At 40.7% G+C, this 26,498-nt stretch overlaps 1 protein-coding gene across 2 annotated transcripts in view; it reads left to right on the top strand.

Moving 5' to 3' along the window:
- Positions 1-517: 517 nt before the first annotated feature.
- LOC311046815 (activating signal cointegrator 1-like) overlaps positions 518-26,498 on the top strand; it is an 83,656-nt gene continuing 57,675 nt past the window's right edge. For both annotated transcript variants that reach the window (XM_084059385.1, XM_084059384.1), the window contains exons 1-11: positions 518-682; positions 1,731-1,927; positions 3,391-3,542; positions 4,177-4,395; positions 4,942-5,020; positions 5,112-5,217; positions 6,055-6,270; positions 6,446-6,575; positions 7,218-7,411; positions 7,917-8,041; positions 8,177-8,268. In XM_084059385.1, coding sequence (XP_083915511.1) covers positions 603-682; positions 1,731-1,927; positions 3,391-3,542; positions 4,177-4,395; positions 4,942-5,020; positions 5,112-5,217; positions 6,055-6,270; positions 6,446-6,575; positions 7,218-7,411; positions 7,917-8,041; positions 8,177-8,268 — 1,590 coding nt within the window. In that variant the 5' untranslated portion in view covers positions 518-602. The remainder of the gene's footprint in view (positions 683-1,730; positions 1,928-3,390; positions 3,543-4,176; positions 4,396-4,941; positions 5,021-5,111; positions 5,218-6,054; positions 6,271-6,445; positions 6,576-7,217; positions 7,412-7,916; positions 8,042-8,176; positions 8,269-26,498) is intronic.

The raw sequence follows: 26,498 nt of genomic DNA, 5'->3' as shown, positions 1-26,498 counted from the left end.
AATATAAAGTACTTATGCTATGGCCACGGATGTTAAAATTATGTGCGCGTCCTAAAAAAGTACCCTTATCTTGTTCAATGAAAAGTATTTAATCTGATTGGTGACCATTTTTTATAGTTATAATGTTTCACAGTGCAGTACACCTCCCAACCAATAGGGTCGCGTAGTTAAAAGCATATGGAGAAAATTAGAAGAAAATGGCCACCAATCTGATTAAAATGCTTTTTATTGAACAAAATGGAAGATACGGGTATTTTGAAGGACTCGTACATACTGTTTACATTTGTGGCCATAGGTTAAGCACTTTATATTTGAAATTTTAACGTTTATGTAGATGTACGGGTCAAAAAGAGAGAAAATGCAAACACCAGGTTGAAGTTCATCCATGACTGTCATAATATGACACTCATGTTTTAGGGCTCGGGGCGGAACCTTTAGATGCATCATGCACTGCACTGTTTTCGGCAGGATACAATTCGGTGTTGCCACGCAGCATACGTGCACCGGTGTTATTCAACCGGCGTATTGGTTGGTATTACCTACACGACTACTATAGCATACATTTCCTTATTGTTATTAAATATAGGCTTTACATTGTCGACATGTCGGACGCTTTGCTTCGCTGGTGTGTTGACCAGTTACACAACAGCTTTGGGCTGGAGGCGTCCGAAGACATTGTCCAGTAAGTGAAACGTATACATTTTACAGTAAAGATTGGGTGCATCAGAAAAGTTAGCTGACGCACTCCTTTAACAGGGGTCTTCAACAGGGGGTCCGGGACCCCTAGGGGGTCCTCAGAGATACTGATGGGGGGCACCAAATATTTGTGTGATAGGATAACTTTTTTTAAAAATTTTACTTGAACCCTAGCATCCCTGTTCTGAAGAGAACTTTAGCCATAAATAGCAGATGTACAAGTTCAAGCGCGAGGCGTTCTGAGCTTGTAGATTTGCTATTTTCGGCGAAGAGGTTTGGTGTAGGAGAAGAAAGGAAACTAGTACAGGGTGAAAGGTCAAGTTTACTAAGTATTGACGGTTTAAGTGGTTAAATGTCTGAAAATACACATTAGCATACACTGATGATAGTACTGTCAAACAAGTCTGAAGCTATCTATGAAATCAATATGAATATGCAACACAATTCTATATGTAGTGGGGGTCCCTGCTTCATCTCTCTCTCTTGGGCTGAATAACGTTGAAGACCCCTGTTCTAGAAACGTGATGATGTTTCAAACATCATCATGTTGGTTATCCCACACATATAAGTGACCAATATGGAGCTGAATAAGTAAAACCAGCTCTAACTGAATGAGCAGCGTACATGACTTGTCCCTTTAATATTGGTATAAGCGTATGCAAGTTATTCCCTATTTTATGATATCAAATGGGCTGACAGATTCGTTTTTGTTTTGTTTGGCCATGTTGTTGTGTTCTCTTCTTTGTGTGTCTATTCGTATTAAAAAGTATTACTGTCATTTGTTAGATTATTTTCTTGTTTTCTTTCTACATATAATAGCCAGGTCATATTTTGCACTTTAAAGGCTATTCTTCCCTATATCACTATGTATGGTTCAAGTCATGCAGTAGTATTGTGGATGAATACATTATCTATGGATAACCTTTAGACTTTAAATGCAGCTTAGAATGTATAGGGATATTTGTTGGACCACCACACACCTTCATTGTATGATTGTATAAGGAGAAATCTTTTAACAGCAACTCTTCTTTTAGGTACATTTTAGCTATTGATAATGCTGATGAGATTGTGGAGTATGTGGGAGACCTTCTCCAGGGAACTGATGGGAAAAAGAGGGAGTTTATAGATGAGCTCCTGAATCGATGGCAGAGGACTCAAAGACCTCAACCTCAGAGTCAGGCTACAGATAATCAAGGCCTTTTCCTGTTTAGAGAGCCTAGGCCTGGACCAGGTAGGCTTAACTGTTTTACCAATTTGACTGGTTATTGTTGTCTCTGTTTTATATGCAGCGCAACTTATATTGCCCAATTTTAACTATTGTCTGTTTTTACCACTTTGTGGAAGCTAATGGGATTCCTAATAATGAATTAAAACTGTTGCCAATATGTCTGTGTTGTTGCAATGTTATACATATACAGTATTTCTTGTATGCTGTAGGTTGGTCTGGCAAGCTTTCGTCACCTGTCATAGTTGTCAATGTTATTTCGCCCGCGCACACACAATAATTTGCAACATAATAGCAAGAATAGGAATACCACGATAACGCAATGGTGACTATGAACCAGCAACAGATTCCACATACCCAAACCCGTTGGAGGGTATTTTTCCCAAGCTGAAATCTGCATTTAAACTGCAAGGCTGCAGGGCTGTGTTGTTCAACACATACACAGCTTAACGTAGGGAAAGGTACACGACTGACTCGCCCAGGTGGTGTCAATAATACTATCACCGTAATCGTAACAAAATAAGGAATCACGGCGCTGCCTGTTTCGGATTCCGCACCTTAAAGTATATGAATTAATTTGTTTGTCTATTTATTAACTGCTACTGTAGTCTTACCCTGCAGTACATGAAAACTCCTGTTACAGTCATGGATCAACTTTAACCTGGTGTTTGCACTTTCTCCATTTACGGTCTGTACATCTATATAAACGTTCAGATTTCAAATGTAAAGTGCTTACCCCATGGCCATGGATGTTACAATTATGCACGGGCCTCTCAGAAGTACCCGTATATTCCGGATTGTTCAATGAAAAGCATTTTAATCCGATCGGTGGCCATTTTCTCATACAGTTATAATGTATCAGAGTGCAATACACCTCCCAACCGATAGGGCGCAGTTGAAAGCATATGGAGAAAATGGCCACCGATCCGATTAAAATGCTTTTTATTGAACAATACGGATGATACGGGTACTTCTGAGAGCCCGTACATAAATGTAACATCCGTGGCCATGGGGTAAGCACTTCATATTTGAATTATGAACGTTTATGTAGATGTACGGGCCGTAAATGGAGAAAGTGCAAACACCAGGTTGAAGTTCATCCATGACGGTCGTGACAGTCGACCGTCGTGTATCCATGGCTATTACTCCCTCTAACATTTCCTGTGTTTTTAGTTTATTGAAATAATGTCATGCACATTTTTCCAGTACATAACCTACTGCAGGCCTTGTTGACTAGATTTAGAAGAGATTTTGAAGCTCTTGCTCCTGAAATGATCGATTATTTATAAGAGGAAAAGCTGTCATTTAACATGCAAGTCAATGGAAACAAAGCTTGCCAGGCCTAGGTGTGACTAACTGCACACCACCAGTCACAGAGTGGAGTGGATGGGGCTTAGCGACGGGTCCATTGCCCAGCCCTAATGTGTCAAGTAAAAGGTTGAACACATTTGTCTATGTGTTGTGGGCAGCTGGTTCTGTTCTCCCAGATTCCTTTGACGCTACCAAAGACTCCCAGAAGAAGTCAAAGCGCAAAGGCCGGAACAACAAGCAGGAGGTGATGACAATAAACCAAGCAGAACCTGAAGTAGAAGTAGTCAAAACCCCCATTGACCTGAAGAAGGTGAGTGCAGCTTGCTCCTTGTTGAAGCTGTTTAGCTATTAGGCTATTTGGTTATAATGGAGTTTTAAATATTGATTATTGCGAGAGAAAATATTGATAAAATCAACTTATAAGTACATTCAATTGCCATTTTTGGCATTTTCATTTATCAAGATTATATATGTACATTTTCATGATCACAAAAATCTTTAAAAATGAGGGTGGAATTTGTATATGCTTTATACAATGCGTGTTGCTTGTGGAAACATGTCAGTTTCCATTCTGTGGTGCATGGATGCTTCATCATAAAGCCTAGTCTACAGTGTGAAGAAAGACCTTCACATTTAGCACAGAATCCAAACTAACAGCAGAAAATTGCAATTGTACTGATACTGATTTATAGTGTAAATAATTATCAATATGAAAATACAATCTACTGGTAAGATCAAATCAATTATCTGCCCATCCCTTGCTGTTATTTTCCCTTTCATCTGCTAAGTTGCTAGTCCTGGATGTGTCACATTGATGACACAACACAGAGAGAGGTTTGCAGATGAGACTTTACACAGCACTTTTATTGTTGCACTGAAACACTGACCTCCAGTCATTTCAGACATCCCATTTCTTCTCCCCTGCTGTTTTCCCCCATCCACAGGCCCAAGAAATTAATACATCCTCTTCATCGAAGAAGAAAAGTAAGTTTGTGAATCTTTACGCTAAAGATGGACAGGACAAGCTGGCTTTAATTCTGCCTGGGCGCCACATCTGTGAGTGTCTGGCCCAGAAGCACGGTCTCATCAATAACTGCCTCAGTTGTGGCCGCATTGTGTGTGAGCAAGAAGGCTCTGGCCCCTGCCTCTTCTGTGGAAGCCTGGTAAGTCTGGTTGGTTTGTTTCTTGACTTTTCAGTCAAGACTGATTTTCACAAAAAAAATATGTGAAATGATTGCAATCCTTTTTTCCCCCTTCCCCAATCTGGGAATGTGTTGAACATTCAAATTATTTTCACATACATACATTCTTAAATAATTTTACTTGTAGACGCTACGCTCTTACCCCATGATGATGAATCAAAATATAGGGTTGTTTTACTCTAGTGTTTGAAAACATGATCAATATAACACACCTAATACAGCCCCCACATATGGCAAATACAGTTTACAAATCAGTTGCCTATCCACAAGTTTCCTAGGGCGTTGTGGGCATCACTTCCTGTCGATTTGATCCCTGATACCTGATCAAATGGAAACTTGTGGATAGTGTTAGTCCTTCTTTCAAGAGCTAAGTCAACCACCAAGAGATTGAAAACATCTCCACTGCTTTTTATTTTATATTTGGTAATTGGGCTACTTGTTTGTATCACTGATTGGGACGTTTTGGGACATTTAAAAAAAAAAAGTGTTTGTTTTCTGTTAATTCAGGTTTGCACCAAAGAGGAGCAAGAGATCCTGCAGCGAGACTCCAATAAAAGCCAGAAACTGAGAAAAAAACTGATGGGAGGTGAGACGCAAAACAAAACATAATATGATGCTAATTTCGCTGATATTATTCAATTTCATGTTTTTTCTTTGTTCTGCTCTCTTTGGGACAGAGGGCTCAGATAGAGACTATCTCCCACACCACGAGGCTCGTATGAAGGCAGGCCTGGAGAAGGCCATCCAACACAAAGACAAACTGCTAGAATATGACAAGAATAGGTAATTGTAAAAGTGCATTTAAAGTTAAATGACACTTTGGTAGAAGTTTGTTTGTGTAGTTACCTTGCCATGATGATGTAACTCCAATGGCGAGATATCTTCAATACAGTAGTTGCTCCTTTGATTAGACATGTACAGTATGATTCAAGATATGCTCCCCAATGACTCACATTGCATGGTGAAACAGGTCTCTAAGTCACTTTATTGGCACATAAATGAATACAAACAAAGCAAATTTTAATTAGATTAATGATGTATGTATGTAACATTAAAAAAGGCAACTCCCTGTTGATTTTACTATTTGAATTTGGAGTGTGTCTGGTTATACATTGGCAGAATCTGCTTTGCTTGCATTTGTTCCTTTGTTAAATGTGTGACTTTGAGACTTGTTTCACCATGCAATGTTAATCAATGGGAAGGCTGTTTTGGATGATAGATTTTTAATCAAAGGAGTAACTATTGAACCAATAGCCAATCTTTGGATTTACATCATTGCAAGCTAACTACACAACCAAACCTCTACCAGTGTAATTGTGCTTTAATTGCTTTCTTCCTAAAACCCAGAATGCACAACATAACATACTGAAACTTGTTGCTACTTGTAAGTCTCTTGTTTCAACCTTAGTTACATTTGAATGTAATTGTTTTTGATAATTTTGTTTATATTTAATTTGTATTTCTTTAGCTCAAGTCTTGCATTGTTAGCCGTTTTCTGACGACACTTGCTGTGACCCCATACCATATCTTATCTTTACTGGTAGACTGGCATCTTTGGTTATCTTTCTAAATCTTTACTGGTAGACTGGCATGACGGTGGATTTCCTGTTCTATCAACAGTGTCAGGAGAACTCAGGTTCTGGATGATCAGTCAGACTACTTTGGCACCGACTCCAACCAATGGTTGTCATCCAGTGAACGTGACAAGCTGAGGAAGAAGGAGGAAGAGCTACGAGAACTTCGTCACGCTTCCCGGAAAGATAGGAAGATCACATTGGACTTTGCTGGTCGACAAGTAATTGATGAGGGAGATGACCTCAGCCAGTACTACAACAAGTGAGTACAGTAAGATGATTATGGTTACTGGCTGTCCTGCACGGTTTATAGTATATAAAATAACATTTGAAAATGTCATGATAAAAAATGCAGTTTGTACTTTGTGCTCCAGATAAATATTTAGTAATACACTACAGGAAAAATGTCCCTTCACAATCACCAAAACTATTTGCAGGCTGGATGAGACACTCAAGGCCATGAACACTGGTGCTCAACTTAAATCGCCATTACACCCTGAAGGACAAAGTGGACGGCAGAATATCAGAGAATTGGTCAACCCCAACATTGTGCAGGCTGCACCGGAGGTATGCCTTTGTATATTGCAGTCGTGTACAAACTGTTGGTCATGGGAGATATCTATTGGGTCACAGAATTGTGTCCAGCAAAATTTGTGTGCGTGTGCGTGTGCGTGTGCGTGTGCGTGTGCGTGTGCGTGTGCGTGTGCGTGCGTGTCCGCCCACTTGGCTGTAGTTTTCTTAGTCCACATCCATTCAGATGGACTACAAACCAGCCAAATGATTTCCATGAGAGTCACATTCTGCACTGCCCATATTCCGCAAGACACAGCACGTGTGTGGCCATACCCTAAATACTAAATTGGGTTGAGTCACGACAAGCCTAGATCAATACTTCAAATGTTTTGCATCACACCTTAAATCCTGTTGCTAGATTTGTATGCTCTGTATTTGGTGTTTTTTGTTTTTTACAGTTTTTGGTGTTATTATTTTCATGCTGTGCAGCACTTTTGGTCCGCCTTTGGTTGTTTTTAAATGTCCTTTATAAATAAAATTTACTTGACTTGACTTAAATTTAGCCCTGCTTCTGGCATTAAACTTCAGTAAACAGTGGCCAAAAAGTGTGATGGTTCTACTATTCAATTTACAACTCACTCCATGAGCAATCATTTGGGCTAGCACACTAACCAGCAATCCATATTTTATTGGCAGTGGGTGGATGTGGGTGGTGGTGAGAGCCACCGGCGAAACCTGCAGAAAGGAATTGGTCCAGTGGAAGACAAGACAGGAGCAGAGCGTTCCAGACTGAGACTACAGGACAGAGAGCTGCAGGAGATGGCTGATGGGGGCTGGTGCCTCAGCATGCACCAACCCTGGGCCTCACTGCTCGTCAAAGGCATCAAGAGGTAAAGGGCATGGCCATTATTGAGTTGCATGATATTGAAATTTTAGCCCATAACAGATCATTCCCATGGTCATTTTGGCCAATAACGATACTGATACTGCTAATTCTTTGTTTCTTTGCAATACCACAATGTGTCTTTCCACCGGTTGAGTTTACCTATTATACTGTAACTGCGATATTTGGTGCAGATGATAAAACAATATTTACTTGTACCTGTCCTGATTTAATACTAAACATTACACTGTTTCCAAGTGTCACTGAAGGAGATGAGCACAAATTACTCCAATTTAAATGTAGAATTTCACACCTTTTTATTTTTTAAAGGCTTTGCTATCTTTAATAAAGTCATGCATTGTGCATTCCTAGTGTCAGCCATGTACTCTAGTGTATGTCAAAGACAATGCTTCAGTGTATGTGCAAGTCACTGCTTGTATCCCCTTATCAACAGTATAGATTTCTGTCATGGGTGTAAAAGCAGAAATGTATGTTTGTCTGTCTGTCTGTAGGGTGGAGGGGCGAAACTGGTACACATCCCACCGTGGTCGTCTATGGATTGCTGCTGCAGCTAAGAAGCCAACTCCTCAGGAGATTGAAGAAGTAGAGGGCATGTACCGTCACATCTACAAAAAAGGTACACACATACTTTAAAATGTAAATAATGACTGTGCCTTCATTTTAGGATTTTGCACTGGTTTCTCTCCAAAGCCAAAGATGTCCATGATCCTACATGGGATTAGTTGATTGAAAGCTGCTTTTGTGTGTGCAGAGCCCAGGTTTCCTAGAGACTACCCCACTGGCTGTCTGCTGGGCTGTGTCAACATGACTGACTGCCTGTCTCAGGAGCAGTACGGAGAGCAGGTTAGTGGAGTGCATAGCTGAACCAGCAGACATCATGAAGTTACAACAATGAATAAAAATATGAAAATGCACACACTCGCATACACCACTCAGACGGTACACTGACAACCTCATCTCTATACATTTCTAGAGGCATTTCTCTCAATTTCAGCCAAGAACACACTGTACTATATGCCACAGACAAGTGAGGAAAGGGTGAAGCAATCGGAATTGTCTTTTCTCAATATTATGCAACAGACACTAGCAGATATCTTTACTGGAAAGAGTCTTGCTAGCAATGTAGGTTTTGAGTTGGATTGAATTGATTCCTTTTGCAGTCCTGAATGGGTAATATCCGAGTCAAACTGCCTTTTTCTTTTAAGATGTTTTATGGATTTTTCCCACAGTAATCCTCATCTATTTCTTGCCACTGACACCACCGATGCATAAAAAGTAGTTAATAGGGGGCGCCGATAGCCGAGAGGTTAGGGCTCGTACTGCATGGGCCACAATGCCTGACAGTGAGTCCCGGGTTTGGTTCCTGAGCCCGGTGGACCTTTTCTGCATGTCACTCCCCGACTCTCTCTCCTTGTCTACACTGTGAAACTATCAATAAAGACAAGAGAACACTGATAAAAAAATAACTTTATTTATTTATTCAATAATGTGACTACTCATTTAAAAGCGATGCAGTTCAATCTCCTACCACCAGAGGGGATACTGCACCATTTTACAAGCAGCAGCTCCAATCTGGTGTGAAATGGAGCAGTCATATTTCACACTGGAGACAATAGCTACTGTACTCAGCTACTGCAACACTCATCCCACTTTATGTGGGTTCTGGTATGTCTACCATCTCATGTGAATGTATAGTATCATTTTAAAGTGTTAATGGCTTTAGGCAGTGTTTACTGCAGATGCAAGGAAATGCTGTCGCTCACATCTAGACATTTAAACGTCACTGATTGTAACAGAGTGTACAACAGGTGTCCATGCTTTTCATTCTACTGCTTTTTATGCTTGATGAAAGCAAGACATGCTGTAATCTTTTGACAGTTCAATTCAGCACAGGGGTGGTGCACAGACAACACCATTTACTCTCCATATAGCCTAGAGAGAGTGAAACATCTTGAGCAATTTGAGCACAATAATGCTTATTGAGCAGGAACTTTATTTGAGAGCCATTCTAATGCCAGGTGTGTGAATTGCAATCCATTTCAACTAGACACAGAGACCTAGCTGGATATATTGGAAACAAAACACCTGGTCTGAACAGGGTCGGTATTCTTTGGGTCTCCCTAAATTGGAAGCCAGAGAAGCTACCTCATACAGTGCTACAGTAGCTTATCCATTCAAATTCAAAGCCTCGGCTCGAGCTCGAGCTGCTCCATTAACAATATATTAAAGGCTATTTACTGTTTGCTGCTTGAACATTAGCATCCAAATGAGCTCTATTTCCATATTTGCCCCCATATCCATGTAAAGTTGCCTTGCATCTAAAATGCCACACTCCCATTCACTATAATTGGAGCCGTTCCATGATTTGTCTGTTAATATCGTCCTAATCATCTTGTCTAGTCTAGCTTTGCCTATGTCCTATATTAGCATTCATTACACACTGCTGTCGAACTGACATTTTTTGTTTTGTTTTTTGCATTAACCTTTTTGCTACCTTGTAGGGACGCGAACAGCGTTTTGCTATCGCGTTTTACTATTCTCAGTAGCGATAGTAAAACGCTGGTCGCTGTAGGGACACAAAGTCATGGGCAGACAGTGGAAAAATCTTGATTCTTTCTTCCCCAATCACAGCCACCACATTCTTTACATGTGTGCATTCATATGCATATGACGCTTTAGTATGGACTTGTTACAATGCAGCAGAGTTGGGGAGTAATGTGCAACAACCGTATCTTAAATCTACAATAAACCTTTCAATGTACGCACACACACACACACACACACACACACACACACACACACACACACACACACACACACACACACACACACACACACACACACACACACACACACACACATACACACTCTAGCTTTAATGAGATATTGACAATGGAAATTGCACATGCTTCCTTTCTGCTGATTTTGAGAAATGTAATTAGCTCTTATTAAGCTGTTGTGTGTGTCTGTTTGAGTGGGCTTTTGTGCAAGCATGTACATTGTGTATCTGTATATTGGTTTTTCGGCAAGGAGAGTGCTTTTACCTCTCAAGAGGTCTGTGTTTGGGTCTGAAAAATCAGTTATTATTTTGTCACAAGGTCTTGTTAACACATTTCATTGGTTACATATTTAAGAAACCCACAGACACACACCCACTTTCACTTAAAAAGAAAAGCAAAAAAAGCACATCTACAAACTTACAATGTGTCACGTTGTGAGGTTGTAGTTTGTCTATTTTGGCTACTTTAGTGTGACAATCAGACAATGTAGTATGACGAAGTAGGGCATTCATTTACGAAAAAACATAAAATGTTGAAATATGGAGATACAAGGTTTCTGCCCGACAGCAGCGATATGTATGTTACTCTATGTTACTGCATAGTGCATACCTACTACTGGGACCTGTAAATGTTAGGGCTTTCTCCTTTGTGCTCTGCCCTCATTCCCTCCTCAAGCACTCATTCCACCCAGGGCTGTAAAATCATGTTTGCAGGCTATGTGACTGCCCTTTCATCCTCTGTGCATGCGCACGTGTGTGTGTGTGTGTGTGTGTGTGTGTGTGTGTGTGTGTGTGTGTGTGTACGCATGCGCGTGTGCGTGCGTGCGTTCGCCTGTGTGTGTCCATTTGCACAGAGCAGTCATAAATTAAACGGCTACCCAACACAAAGCTCCTCAGAAGAAAGAGAAAAAGAGGCAGATGTAGAAAATGGAGAATCGGTGTAAAACAGAACAAGAGCACTACAGTTGCTAATCTTGTACTAGCAGGCTAGAATTATTGTAGCCAGTTCGGTTGTAACATTGCAATCCAGTGTATTAGCAATCGTAGCCTGTTTTTGCCTTGCTTGCCATTTGCCACGTTTTGCACAGAAGAGTATATCGGCTGGGCGAGTGGGTCAGGCATAGGATTTACTGTCCTGTGCTGGCAGCTGTGGGTGGTTAAAGGGGGCGGTGAAGGACAGACAGCCATTATTCTTCAGCCCCTGCTTGTAAATCTGCCTCCAGTGATGAATGAATTATTTAAAGAAAGAGTAAAGCATAGAGAACAAGATAGCATGATAGAAGTGGTATGAAAGAAGAAAATAAGCACCAGTCCAGTCAAGTAACTGTCATGCTTTGCTAGGGGCGCTATTGCACGTTAAGACAACACCAATGCATTGCTTTCCTGCTGACTGTCAGCATGGAGAGACCACCTCAGGCATAGCAGGATTTCCATCTGCTTGACTTGGACCAATCCTTCCCCTCATTAGAAACTGACTGGTGTATCGATCCATTCTCCACGTAATCTCTCACTCCTCCCAGCAACCCCAGCTCCCCCTGCTACTGATAATTGGCCAGCCATTATGATCTGTGCTCTGCCTCTTCACCCCCACCACCCGCTCTCACTCAGCAAGGGGTGGAGATGTACGCACGACCTGCTTACCAGAGGGGGGTGGGGATGGGAAAGAAAGGAGATTCATTTGGTGGAAGAGGCAGAGAGCAAGAAATGATTTAAAAAGGATCAGCCGAGAGACAAACCGTAAGTGGTTTTGTGCTTCGTGGTTGATTAGGATAACACACTTGATTGGCCGGATACTGTAGATGGTTCACTTCACACATTAAAGATGTTTTGAATTTCTACCACGCTGATGAGATAGAGTCACTTGGTTAGAAAAAGATGATCTGTCATTAACTGTTAAGTCATATTTTGAACACAAATTCAATTATCTACAGGATCCATCCATCGGAACGTGCATATCCCCAATCCTCAACATGACTCACACAGCACAATCAAATCCTTAAAACAAAACAAAAATAATACAAAATAAAATAAAATGAATATATATACTGTACATATAAATTATTATGTGATTTATGTTGTTCTGCCAGTGGTTGCAAGACTATTTAAAAAAATGCACAATAAAGTACAATCTCATCTCAAATCCTATATTGTTCTGGAATTGTACCAGCAATTTACATCCTTTTTGTGAGGATGAATTGATTTGATGAATCCACTCTCTTGGTAAAAGCTTGTCTTGCATATCTTAATAAATACGCTTTAGACTCAGGGTCCCCACGGTCATGAAATTCCTGGAAATATTTTGAAATAAAAAATAAAAAAATCCAGTACTGGAAAAGGTTTGAAATTGATCAAACATCATCAAAGGTCCTGGAATTTATCAAGGGTCCTGGAAAAATATTTGGCTATGCATTGTTTTTGGCTATTGATTTTGTTAAAACTAAACATTTTCATAAACATGAATAATATTACACGAAATATGTAACATAAGTAGTTTTTCGCCGAACGGGCTGTGTGACGGCAGCCTAATGTATGTCTCAAACTTTATTTTTGCTACACTGCCTATCTTTGGGCATTCTACATAGGAGTAAGAGACACATTATTGCGCCGAATGATTGTTATATAGGCCTGGAAATTGGGCTAAATATTCTGGAAAAGTTTTGGAAAAGTTTTGGAAATTCATTGCTAAAAATGTGTGGGGACCCTGTAGACTAATCTGAGAGGTTGATAGAATGCATACTGAGAGACGAGACAGTCACCGTTTGTATTTTAATGGAGTCTAGTGCTGTATTGATTCGTACTGAATGGCAATGGGGGCATGCACATCGTGTGGGTGTGGCCTTTTTGTTTCTGTGTAGTCAAACTCCTGTTTCATGAGGTTGAAACAGTTGCTGAATTGGTCAAATATATATTTAATTGAGAATAGTGGGGGATTGGGAGCCAATAAATATTCTAAGATTTAGGGATCAAATATAGCATGGGACTTGATATGAAATGTATCGGAATCAAGCTTGGAATAATCACACTATAATGAACTAGAGGTCCAGGGCGGCCGACCCCCTACCCGCGCACGGGGCCCAGCGTGGGCGCGTGTATATTGGGGTACCAAAATCGTCGGATTAAAATTTCCAAAAGTAAAATTTCCCGTGGACCCCCTGGGAGTGCTGGGACCCCCGGGGACCCCCGTGGAACATGGCGGACTCCTTCGGCTGTTTTTTTTTTTTTTTCATGAACGTCCTTGCTTGTTTCTGTCGCTTGTTTTTGAAAACCTGGCATCCCGACTGGCATCCCGACTGACATCACTGACGTATCCTTGGTATTTGTACTTCCGGGTTGCATAATGATGACATCACTGTCGAATCCTTTGGTGTCATGAACCTAGCCTGGTGTGTTTACCAAATGCAGCAGGACAAAACGCTGTAGTGTGCCCGTCGCCGTTTATTTTTGTGTTTGGGATGTACATGGCACGTGAAGGACGGACATATTGTGATTGATAGAGACATGAGTGAACTGAAAGTAACGGCCTGGGTGGAACAAAAGAGGTGCGTAAGAAGGGGGGGGTTGAAGCGAAGGACCTGCTTGTGTGTTGTTGTGGAGATGCGCAGAGTTCAATGGCGGCGCTTCGTGTTTCGGCTAAAGCCGCCGCCGTTCGGTGTCGGTGGTGCCCACGGTAAACGGTACGAAACTGTTTCACCTTCCGTTTTGTCCGTAATGTGGTGAGTGGAATAAATTATGTTGCGACGTGGAAACTGTGTAGTGAGCAATGATAGGTGGCCTACGCCACCCGTAAATTCTGCGCACACGCCGTGGCTACTGTGTTGGCGAGATGTGGTGTGTCGGCGTTGTGTTTACTCGCCTACAGAGCTGTGGGTATAGCGTCAGCGGGGGGGCGGAAGTCACTCCTCGATTATATAAGTAGATATCAAACTGATATCAAGCATCGCAGTTTGTCAAACTGATAAATTTGGCAAATAAAAGTTGAGTCTGATGCTTGACTGCATGAAGTTAAAGGGACTACACCATGAATTAAAATATATATATATATATTTAATATCATATTGTTTATGTCCCTCAAACGTTTTTCAAAAGCTTTGAGCCTAAATCAAGTCTCAGATATACTCATTCCAACTAATTTCTCTCTGGCTTATAAAGCACTTTCACCTGCAATACCACATTGTCCTGTTTGGCACGGGGCGCTATTGAGCCATTTTGTATGCATGTTATCACCTGGTTCTGTGTGGAAAAAGTAAAAAGAAAAAAAAGATTTGTTTTGTTTTAGTTGGAACTGAAAAAACAGGAGGGATTGTCCCAGATGTGACGTCACGTCTGGGTGAAAATCAGTTTGGTCTGTTTTGAGACCAATTTACAGAAAACCCCAGATATGCTGTGAAGTGTTAAAACGGGGGTATTTTTTGGGATAGAAGAGAGGTAGGGGAGACCAAAAACACACAAAAAATAAGGAAAAGTTAAAATTCATGGTGTAGTCCCTTTAAATATTTCCTCAAAATCCTTCTGATGCTTGCAGGGCTCTTGAAAATCTACGCATGAATATGAAGATGTGTGTTTTTTCTGCTTTACTGACAATGGCATCCAGACATTTTAGGCACAGTGGTACAATGTTTGTAACGTTTGATTGAGATACATTATATTGAAAAATGTGTTTTGCCACGCATGAATGAATGTGCAACATTTTAGGTTTAACAGAGGGAATCATACAGCTGCAATGTAGCATTAAGACTTGCTACAGTAGTATATTAACCCAATTCTGTGGTATATAAATAGGTTACAGCCCAGCAGCCATTATACATCTGTCAACATGCTGTATGTGGCACAACTTGAGGGTACACCACATCACATAGCTGGAAGCTTAACCATTATACTGCATGTTAAGAGGACTACTGAGTTGGTTGCCATTTGTTGTGTGCCAGCCCCCTCTGACCTCCAGTGTGGTGCTCCTGTCCTCGTTAGTTGGGTTGGCTGGAGGCTCTGACTGATGCCTGCGTTTCCTTGTGTGGTAATGTGATATTTATATGCTGAAAAGCCTTCCTGCCAACACACACACACACACACACACACACACACACACACACACACACACACACACACACACACACACACACACACACACACACACACACACTCTCTCTCTAACACAGACATACTCACAAGATATATTGGACACATTCCAAAGGAAAGGAAGTGAGGGCAAGACTTCCTATGTGAATCCTCTACAGCGGTCACTGTCTCTTTTCTCTCTCCCCACCTCTATCGCTTCACTTTCATATTATTCTCTCTCTCCCCAACAGTACATATTGTGTTTCCTGTCAGAACTGTGGAAGGTGTAGAATTCAATTTTGCTCAGGGAATAAGCCTTTGATATATATATATATGGTTGCGTGCACGCGCACGCACACATTTTTTGCGTCCTTACAAGTTGGCCAGTGTCTCTGAATGGTCCAATTTGTACTCTCTTTCTCTCCCGCAGCATACACAGGCTCACTCACGTATCTCTCACACACACGCGCATTCCTTCCCTCCTCCCTTTTCCGTGCTGGGCAGTTTGCCATGACAGGGAGGTCAGACAGCATGTGATTCTGCAGTGGTGTGTAGAATGCATTCAGCCCTGTGTCCCCAGGCACTGGATGACAACCAGGCCTCAGTCACAGGTCTACAACAGCATGAAAAATACATAGGACCATCTGCTAGACTGAAATGGCCCGCTACACTGTTTAGAATTTCACTCCTGTCCTTAGACCACTTCATTACATGTCACAGGGTGACATGCTCCTTCATTTTCCAGATCTAATTGAATCTGTATCTACAGTATAACATTACTGCAGTCCTTTGCCATTTCTTTAGACAGCGACATTCTTTAACAAGTGCTGCATGTGACTTGAGATGTTTTACATATCTGCATAGTCATACTGATGCTAATTGAGTGATTAATTCTGTGTGGTGGTGCAATGATTTGCAACTGATCCCCATCGGGTCCCAAATTTGACTTAGCCACGAAGTTGTGACAATATGCAAATCACAAGATATTAAATCTTTCATGCGTGAGCTCTGAGTCATTCAACCCCTTCTTTTCCCATTGGCACAATGAGAATGAGACCTCAATTTGGTTTCAAGACTTTTTTTTTCTTCGGATGATTAGACACCTGACTGTTCACATTCACTGAAGAAAATTATGTTCAGATATGTATATATTCACTTTTGAGATTATTTTAAGATCATAAGGAACACTTGCTTGACTAGCACTGTCTGGCCATAATGCAGTACTATTTATTTTTTATAATAAAACTAACAAGTTTTATGATTATACATTACAGGCTAATGGGCAGTTTTCTTTAACCCCTAAAAGTCTTAAATACTATCCCAACCCAATTAAATTCACTATCAGTTAACTCATTAACAAAGGCCCATGAAGTAATTCACATTCACACCGTTATGAGCATCATTAATCTCAAAATTAAATTGTATTTTTTAATGACAGTTGTTAACTTGTGGATGATATTAGATAAACATTTTCCTCATTGCGATACTTGCGAGAAAACTGTAACTTGTGTTTTTCTTTTTGGAGAAGGCTGTGTCTATATCACTTAACAGCTCCTTATTATCTAATTTAATTGTGGTAACACTGATAATCCTCTGCAAGTCTGCATGAAGAAAACACTACTCAAGTAATGTCAGAAAAGGGAATTGGGAAGTTCATTCTTTCTTGTGGTTAAATGTAAAAGATCAATGTTGTTTTTTCCCCAATGATGCTAAATATTCACTATATTATTGAGGTTAGTGTTGAATTTTTTTGTGAATTGTGATGTGTCATTATAAATGTGGACATAAAATTGTGTGATCTGTGATATTGAAATGATTGTATGTACCGTATGTTGTGATTGACTGTGATAGTGTATCAAGATTACAATCAAAGTAAAAGACTGAACCATAGTTGAAACTTGCTGTAGTGTAACATTTGATGATAGATCAAATATTTGCCTAAACAACTACAGTACAACCAAAAAAGGTTTTGAAGAATTGAGTCTTTACACCCAAATTGTATGCATGGCTATATAGGTTTGGTTGTTGTGATTGCGTATTATTCTGACATGGTCTTTAATGGGCACTTCTGTGGTCCTGTTATAATGATCCCAGCTCACTTTTATGTCACAACCCAGGAGTTCAGGAACCCTCTCTACTGCTGTCAAGTTGGTGTCCTCTGTGGAGTAATAGCCCTGTGAGTGTTAAACGAGGATTGAATAAAGGAGGAGAAAAACAAGACCTCTGTCAATTTAAATGTTGCTATCCATCAGTGCCTTGCCGCAGGCAAACTCTAAACCCCCTCATAATAAGCTGTAATGAAGCAAAGAGTCAATATGTTTGCCATTTCTCTCCAGTCTCCACATCTGGTGTTTGTTGTTGATGCCCCAAAATGGCTCCCCATGAGCCCAGTGTCTGTGCCAGTTTCCTGTTTGGGATTGAATGAAGGTTGTGTGGTGTAGTTAGCAAGTGCGTTGTGCAAAGGCAGTGGGTGACCATCTTGCCCTGCTATAGCATTTGCAGGAATTGGAAAAAGAAAAATATGGTTATGATAGTTATTCTTTGCCTGTTCTGATCATCAAAGAAATTCCTCAGCAGTGTCGCAAGCTGAGGTTGATGTGCTAAATGCCTAAACTGATGTGTCTGACGGTCCTCTCGGTGGTGTGACTAAGCTATCAGTATATATGTGTACGTGAACATGTTTGCGTATATTCATTGGAGTGGGAGTCGAGGTTATCACCCGGTCATGTCTCCACCCAGCAGCAGCCCCACCACAAGCATCTATCTTCATGAGAGAGCGAGATGGGGGTGGGGGATGGAGGTGGAGGAGAGCCAGCCACTCTGCCACTGCAGGGTCAGAGATTACAAACTCAATTGTGCTCTGCAGGCTGAGATGTCTGCTCAGCAACTTCCTGCTAGTGACATCAGAGGGAAGAGAAAGGGAGGGAGGCTGCCCCTGTCTCTACCTCCATTCATCTTCCTCTCTTTGTGTGGCGAATTATATACCGTAGTAGTAATCATGCTAACACCACGGCCCCTTGATTAAATGTTAACATTCATTTAAGACTTAGTACCTTTTTAGGTAGTACTTAAAATAGACCATCTCTATTAAAAATCACTTAAATGCTATACTTAGTTGATCGTATTCCCAAGGGCTCTATACTAGGCCCCCTCCTGTTTTCGCTCTGCACTAAATATCTTTGCAAAAAATGCTGATCTACAAGCTCAAGATCAATGTTACGATGCATTGCGAGCGTGTAGATCAGCTATTTTCGCCAAGTGTTAGCCCCAGAATAGGATGCCAGTTCAAGTGGTTAAGCATTTTGAGTTTAATAGCTTCGAAATACACATTTGTGGTTGCAAGATTATGCTGCTGTTTTATTTTTTCTATAAAGATTTATAAAATAGTTTAGAACTAAATATAATTGTTATTTATGGTCACATTGTAACATAATTATAAGCATGCATCAGCTACATACTGTGTTAATGTAGTTAACGCATTATTCAATGATAAATAGACAACATTCAGCCATTAGATGTTTTAATTTTACACCACTGCATTATTGCATAAGGAAGGTTCGCTTTTTCCTCGTCTCAAAAATAGCCAAAAGAACAGATTAACATGGATAGCCAGCTGTAATGAGATTTCATCTCATCTTGTTTCGTAAGAGTTGACTCTAGTTTATTACGTCAGTGTAGCCTCATGTATAATACGCTACTTGGTTGTTATAAACCCATGAACCATTTTTCAGTTAATTTTTTGCTTTTTTAAGGTTTTTTTTCAGTCAGTAAAGAGAGACAAGAAACCAAGGGCAGAGAGGACATGCGAGGCAAGACGGGGGTTGTGTGCATTGCCTGAGATAATCCAACCTACAGTATGGCATGGCGGCTGCATCAGCCCTCGCCGAGTGATAATTTGTTAATCACAAAGACGAGAAAATAACATTTTATCAACACTTCACTTTAATAAATATTAACGTTATTGTCAAGGAGGAATTGCTCTGGCAAATAAAATGGTAGTCCCCCTGGGATTTCCCAATAGTGTAGGGAGGATGTTGGCTTGAAACACTGCCTAGCCGCTACACAGCTATTCTGTGAGCTGTCAAATGCCGCCAGCTGTTTTCCGTTCTGTTTTTGTTCCTTTGAGCCTGGATAAACTCCAGTGTCCCATCAGCCGTGAATTTTACCAAACCATACACAGCAACTGATTTTCATCCATGTTTGACATGCTGAGTTCCTTATGTTGTTCGCAGTGACAGTTCAATGTGTAGTGGCATTTTAGGGGATGCTTATTGGTCACACTCAGGGAAAATAAAGGTTGGGTATGTGATAAATACATATACTTGCCTGTAAGCGAATTACTCTTTCCTCTGACCCTTGTCATGGAGCTGATGTGCATTTAGCAGCTACTGGTCTCTTGTGAAAGGGTGGGATAATGCAACAAGGTTGTCAAACACCTCTTCCCAGTCTTACCAGAATAATTAATAATTACCTTGAACATTCACATTACAGCTAACTATATGAGAGAGAACTAGAAAAAGTGCTCCTCGGAGCACAGGTCTCCGCCAGGTCAGGTACTTATTGTGGCCTCCTGGTGGCGCTATAATAGGCCAATGTGAAAAGGGTGGCATTTCTTCTTGCCTTGCAGTGTCCGATTGCCTTTCACGGCAATCGGGCACTGCATTCATGATTTGAGGCATTTTGTTCCAAAAATGTGTTTTGCTAAATTAGACCTGCTGGTGGCGCTATAACAGGCCAATGGGAAAAGGGTGGCATTTCTTCCTCGGCCTAGTGGGAATGTGCGTGTGAAATTTCACGGAAATCGCAAACTGCGTTCATGATTTGAGGCATTTTGTTCAAAACGGACCAATCCTACAAACTTTGGTAGCCAACCTTAGCCAATCAGGATAGAAAAAAAAAGTGTTTTTTTGAAGTGCATAGTCCTATTTATTGGTTATTAATGTCATCATGTGTCTCGCTAGCCAATCACAGTGCTGAATAGAGTCAGCCAATCACAGTACAGCTAGGGGTGTACTAATGTAGGGACTAGGGGTGTACTAATGTATGAGCCAATCGCAGTACAGCGAAGGGTGTACTAATGAGGTGTCCCAACCCCACTTATAGGGGCGGCTACACCGCCCAAAAATGGGTTTTGCACAAATCGGCCTCCTGGTGGCGCTATAACAGGCCCATGTGAAAAATGACTATGCAGGTCTTTTCATAAAAGCTAGGACATTATATACTCAGTTGTGACGCAAGAATCTATTGTAATTCACTGAACTATAAGTATCACATTTGTCACAATGTTATTATTGGGACATTTAAAGTCAAAGGTATTCATGCATGTTCAGCAGTCTCCTTTATTCATCTATTCTACTGTATGTAAAAAACATTACATGCATCTTTGTTAATAATGAAAGGCATAATCTCTAATGCACTCTCAGGAGCACTTACTCAACACCATGCTGGTCGCAGCTCACAAGCATTTGTGTTTGCACTTGGAATATATCAGTTGGATCATCTTATCGGCCATAAGCCCTAGTACTAACCCAAAGGCTTAGTGGAACCTCAAAATTCTCTTTGATAAGAATCTCCTTCTGCACTTCTTTCACAGAGTGCTAGCTGCCAGGCTGGAGACAGGAAAAAAGAGACAGTCATTTCCCACAGAGGCTGAGTGAATACAGATGGTAGTGTTCTACCCTAGCACCAGAAAATCAAAGCAAATGTTCACCTTTAGAGACAGACGTGTTCATAAACTTCCCACTACTTCTCAATTTCCATATTATGAAATCAAAATTCCTGCTGTGAAATGGTTTGTTACCTGACTTAAAATTGGATCCATTTTGCTGACAGTACCTGTGCTTAGAAAGAGCTGGATTTGTGGCACCGATAAAAGGAGGTTGGAGAAAATAAAACGTTTTAATGCCTCAGATTCCTTGAACTGCTTTGAAGTCAGTTTTGAAAGCAGACGTAGTAATTGTCCACAGGGGGTGGTGGTGGTGTGTGTATGAGTGATTGTGTCAATGCGTTGCGGAAGCTTTATGCTTACTAGATGGCTGTGTCAATGCAATCTAGATGTTTTTTGAGAGGTACTAACTCAATGATAAACTAGGCTAGTCATCATCAGCAGCAGTATGGTTACACAGGACTTTTCTCGCTATCATAGAATACCAACAAAACCATGTTTACTACAAAATACTACTGATACCATTATTTTCCATTAAAATACATTTTCCTGTGTACACATGTTACAACACTTGCAACATGTTTTTTTCCTGATTTCCAAGCACCCTGTACTTATTAAACAGAGACGTATCTGTGAGTATGAGAGAGAACCCTTTACCAAGGAAAGGTTCCAGCAGTTAGTTACTTAGTTTGTTGAGTCTAAAAAGCTTTGACTGTTGTGAGGCGGTCTTGTTTTCCCTTCGCCCGAGGCACACCGCAGGAGGTGAAGTCATAAACATGGCTGGGAAAGTGGAACTGCACTAAGCGAGGAAGCCTGTGTAAATCTCCCTGTGAAAACACATGACTTCACTACACCTGTCATCAGTAATGCTAACTAAATGGCTAATGTGTCTTGCTCTTAACCAAGGTTTCTCTGGAAGTTAATCGCTATGTTTATCGAGCAATGAGGTAGAAAATAAACCATACTGCACCTCGGTCCTCAGTCTGCAGGAGAACTTTAATGAAGTTCTTCCTTTAGCCTGAGGGGGTGGATTGCTGATGACATGAAACCTTGTGCATTAACTGTACAGGGGCCAGTCGTCCCCAGATGGCCCTCAAGACTCGAAATTCCGGACTTAAACTGAACTCAACAGTAAAAAGTGGGCCAATTTTCATAGCCAACATCAGAAAATCTGACCATGGTTTAAAAATTGCTTTGTTTGTTTCAAATGTTTAATTGGAGTAAGTACTTAAACATGCCATAGTTTCTCGCTGTCACTTGTTTCACAATAAGGGTGAGCAAGTAATAACTCAGGCTATTACTTTCTTTTTATCACAGCATAATCCCTTGACACAATGGAAGATAAAAGAAAAACCTTGCTCTGGATCTAAGCCCCCAATAATCGAGCGTGTCCTTGCATTGAGGGTATTAATAATGTAAAAATCTAAAAGCCAATGTTGGACACTCTTAAATAATTAATGTTCACTCTCCAACTTGACACCGGTTGATTCTGTAGGTGGAGTGTGTTAAGTTTTTTGTCAACATGTTTGCACAATTCAATATGACTGAGCTACAATAGCTGAGACATCTACAGTGTATGTTTTTGTTTGCCAACTGCTGTATAATCTGCCATTTTTCATCCCGAGCATGCTGTTTAGATATAATTCTGTGCAGAGTTAGATTTTTTAAGCTAACCTGTCTGCATTTATAGAATACAGGAATAGTTTTTGTTTTGTCTCTAGCAATACATATTTTGAATTCATTATAGTGCTGGTAGTAAACAAATCACATTCAGAATTTGAAAGCTGATTAACTGTCAAATTTCATTGACAAAACTTGCACCACAAATGCTGTCATGTTGCATAACAAATACAACGTTTACAGTATATGATGGAGGATACATGTGAAAATATAATATAATTCTATTTTTAACTAGAAAGGTGGACTTGGTAGAGCCCAAATCACCACCAGAAGGCATGCCCTAATAATGACTGTGTTGAATGCAGTACATTTTTTGAAAGAGTTTGTATGTTTTTTTGTTCTTATGCGACCTTGATAAATGAGGGCCCTGGCCCACAGCGATTAAACAGGAGTGGTTGGCACCACAATGGTTGCACTTAAAACAACAAGTAAGATAATCCTTCATCACATTGAACCATCAACAGAAAATCGCCTACACACAATGACCAGCCTGAAGATATCATATCAGTCCTTCGGTAATTTATAGCAGCATAGTTGTAAAGCAGAATATAACACTCACCTCTGAGTGAGAGTGGTAACTGGCATGCAGCATGTCTGTGAATCATAATGGTGCTCACATCAGGCTATCAATGAAAAACACTCCATCATTTTTCAGTTTTATAATAATTAATTTATGAGAAATATTAGAATCTTTGTCTAATCAGAAAAATATAATAATCATCTTTCATATTATGCAAATAGATATATTTTTGGTGGGGGCGGGGCACACCATTCTGAGTGGGTGGGCCAAGCCCTATGAAGCCAACACATATCAAGGGGCCTGCAGTCATGTCAACATCTCTCTAGGTCATTGGACCAGCGGCTTCTCCAGTCATCATGATCCTGCGTACATCTGGCTAGTACTATCCGCTCCCACATCTTTCTTTAGTACGTCCACATAGGTAGATGTGGGATGCCCTTGTGATCGATGCCCATGTGTTGAAGTTTGCCGGCAGCTGTCTTCTCACTCACCCTTGGTAGCCCACCATACAGATGTTTGTTCATCCGAGTTGATGTTTAGTACTGCACATAGATAGTATTCTGGTGTAGCACCCATCCAGGGACTTCTGTAGGGCAGGCATAGTGAGAAGAAATAATATATTTTAAAGGTCTTAATAGCTAAACAGGGGCATGTATTTTAAGTTGAACTGTGTTGCCGTAGAGATTTCACAATTGCCAGAAAAGGGTTTTATTTCATTGGATGGATACAGTGAAAACAGGACTGACTACATTGTTGCCCACAGTTCCTAACACTTTCAACCCCCCCATGGGGTGTATTTCTGAGCTTATCGCTCAGAAAGAACGCATCTGTTTCTTCATTCTCTGGGTGAAACCAGCCTTGACAGAGTCAGCTAAGCAGTATTTCATTTTTTTTATTTTCTTTGACATCTTGTGGGAGGCAGTTTGCTTTCTTTAGGTATGTATCTATCTAAATCTCTGCCTCTATTTGGTTCCCTCGCCTTGCGCTCCTTGTATCCATCTCTTCCATCGTGTCCCTTTGTCTTTATCTGTTTTCTTGTTCTCTTTTCCCCCCTCTATGCTTCCCTCCCCCATAGCCCACCCTCCTCATTTTTTAAAAGCCACATGCTCCCAGCCTGTCTGGCTCAGTTGCACACTGCCAATGAAGGCCTTTTTATTGGGCTGAGATTGAGTGCAGCCAAGCAGGGCCTGGCCAGGACTGAGGCTGGGGCCAGGCAGCCACACAGCCTCAGTCTCTGACTGCACAGCCCACTCCACATGCCTGCTCTGGTCTGGCCCCATCGCCCAGAAGGAGATTACTTGTCTCTGCTGCCCTTAATTGCCGACAGCAGCTGAAAAGAGCCAGGGAGAGAGAGCGAGAGAGAGCGTGCGAGAGAGAGAGATATTTGTATAGAAAGGGAACAGTGTTGGCTTGTCGAGCTGTTACTTGACAAGCTTAGACTCAAAGGTTTGGGCTCCTGCTGTCAAACGCTGGCAGTACGCTAGTTGGCTTTATTGTCAAGGATGTTGTTTTCCTCAATTACTGGTCTTAACTCACAGTATTTTGGACTGTACTGGGAAAGAGTATCTGGAGAGCTGGTACAGGATTCACACACTAGTCCAAACCGCAGTAAAGAGGGCTTTATTATCAATATCTGGTCTACCTATTGGAGCCACTGTGCCCTCTTCCAACCCCCTGAGCTACTGTTATTAGCCACAGGCATCTCTGCTATGGGCTGTGATTCTCCCCTGTTCAAATGAACTTGTGAATTTCATATTATTACAGTTGGTTTTTGTTGCAGCCCTTCTGGCTGTATACCAGCAAATTGAAAAGAATCGGTCGTTTATTGAGTTGGCAGAGCCTCTGATGTGAATGGATAAGCTGCTAGGTTTTTTCACCTCCTGCTTTTGCTCTCCTGTGTATATAATACGCAGGAGTATATAATATTATAATGTGTAGGTCTTCTTGAAATGCATTGAAAGACATAAAACATCTTTTTTCCTTTCTGTCTATGGGAAAGAATAAAGATTTTGCTCTTTACTGCAAAAGAAAAAAGAAAAAGTAGTGATTCAGTGAAAGTGCCTACATGCATACATTCTCTCTGCTTTCAGAACTGTTTTCGGCATGTAGCATCTGTAACTAGGAATGTTCTCGAATATGCATTTTTTAATCATGTAAACAGAATTGTCGACTGCCAGTCATGACATTTCCACATTTTCAAATTAATTTAACCATGTGTTCATTAATATGAGCTAATTAATATGGCTGTGTGAGTTTATTAGGGAAGGCAATTATTGAAAACAAACTACAAAATGAGCATATAATTACGTACTCGTTGATATGAAGAGAACATTCTTCTCTGGTTGAAGTTAGTTAGGTGTTGCTTTTTTTCCCACTATGCAGTCTGCGGTGGGTACATCTGTGAAAACAATGCTTTACCCCTCCCTATATCTCCAGGCTTTTACATAATACATTCATTTACCTTTCACCATATACAGTATACAGACTTTTGGAATCTTGCTTTTCCCATTTTAACAGGGTTTGCAAAGGTTTTCCCAAATAATGTCAGGGAGTGGTAAAGAGTTGACCTTGATTCCCTGCAGTTACATTAAAATTGTCATGATTGCCCAATCGGCCAGATGCTCTTGCTTAATCAATTGCAGAATGAAGTTTTTCTGTTGCCTTTTTTCCATTTTCACTTTTTCTGTTCCCACTAACATGCCAACTGGCAGTTTTATTATCCTTTTGTAGCACTTTGTAAAAGTGTAAGCCTAGTGACTGCATTTATGTATAGTATTGTGGCATGTAAGGCAAAGATACTAGTGTAACTACTGTATACCTTTTGGAACCGCGCGGTAGACACCCCGTTCCTACTTGGAGCAAATTGTTTTTGGTAAATGTGTGTGAGTTAGTGCAGTGGATGTGCAGTCGTCCTTGTGCCATAACGCTCTTTAACATAATATCATGTGCAGAAAATGTGCGATGTGACGATAATGTGATTGTTCCGTTCACGGTGGTGCTCCTGCTAACTGGCATACAGCTTCAGAACTCTTGTGTATCAAAACTCACTGTACTACCCACAATGCCTCAGAGTTTAAATTGACCTGTGTTACAAAGCAACCAATTAGGGTTGCACCAGTCAATCATACTAATCCAGAGGTCTTCAACGGAGGGTCCCGGCACTCCTCAGAGTTATTGCAGGGGGCCGCCAAATCATTGTTTGATAGTGAGTTTTATTTTAGTTTATTTTGTCTAGAAATGCACATTAGCATGAATCCAACATAAATTATTATTAACAAAGATAAATTGTAAAAAAGAAAAAAAAGAAAGAAAGGAAAAAGGAAATTGCATAACACAAACAAATCTATGAAGTCATCAAAGCTGCAGCGGTACTTGGA

The sequence above is a fragment of the Gymnoscopelus microlampas genome, assembly GCF_963454915.1.
Source record: "Gymnoscopelus microlampas genome assembly, chromosome: 1".
Lineage (NCBI taxonomy): Eukaryota > Metazoa > Chordata > Actinopteri > Myctophiformes > Myctophidae > Gymnoscopelus > Gymnoscopelus microlampas.
Note: the sequence above shows the minus strand (reverse complement) of the source record. Positions and strands in the feature narration are given on the sequence as shown.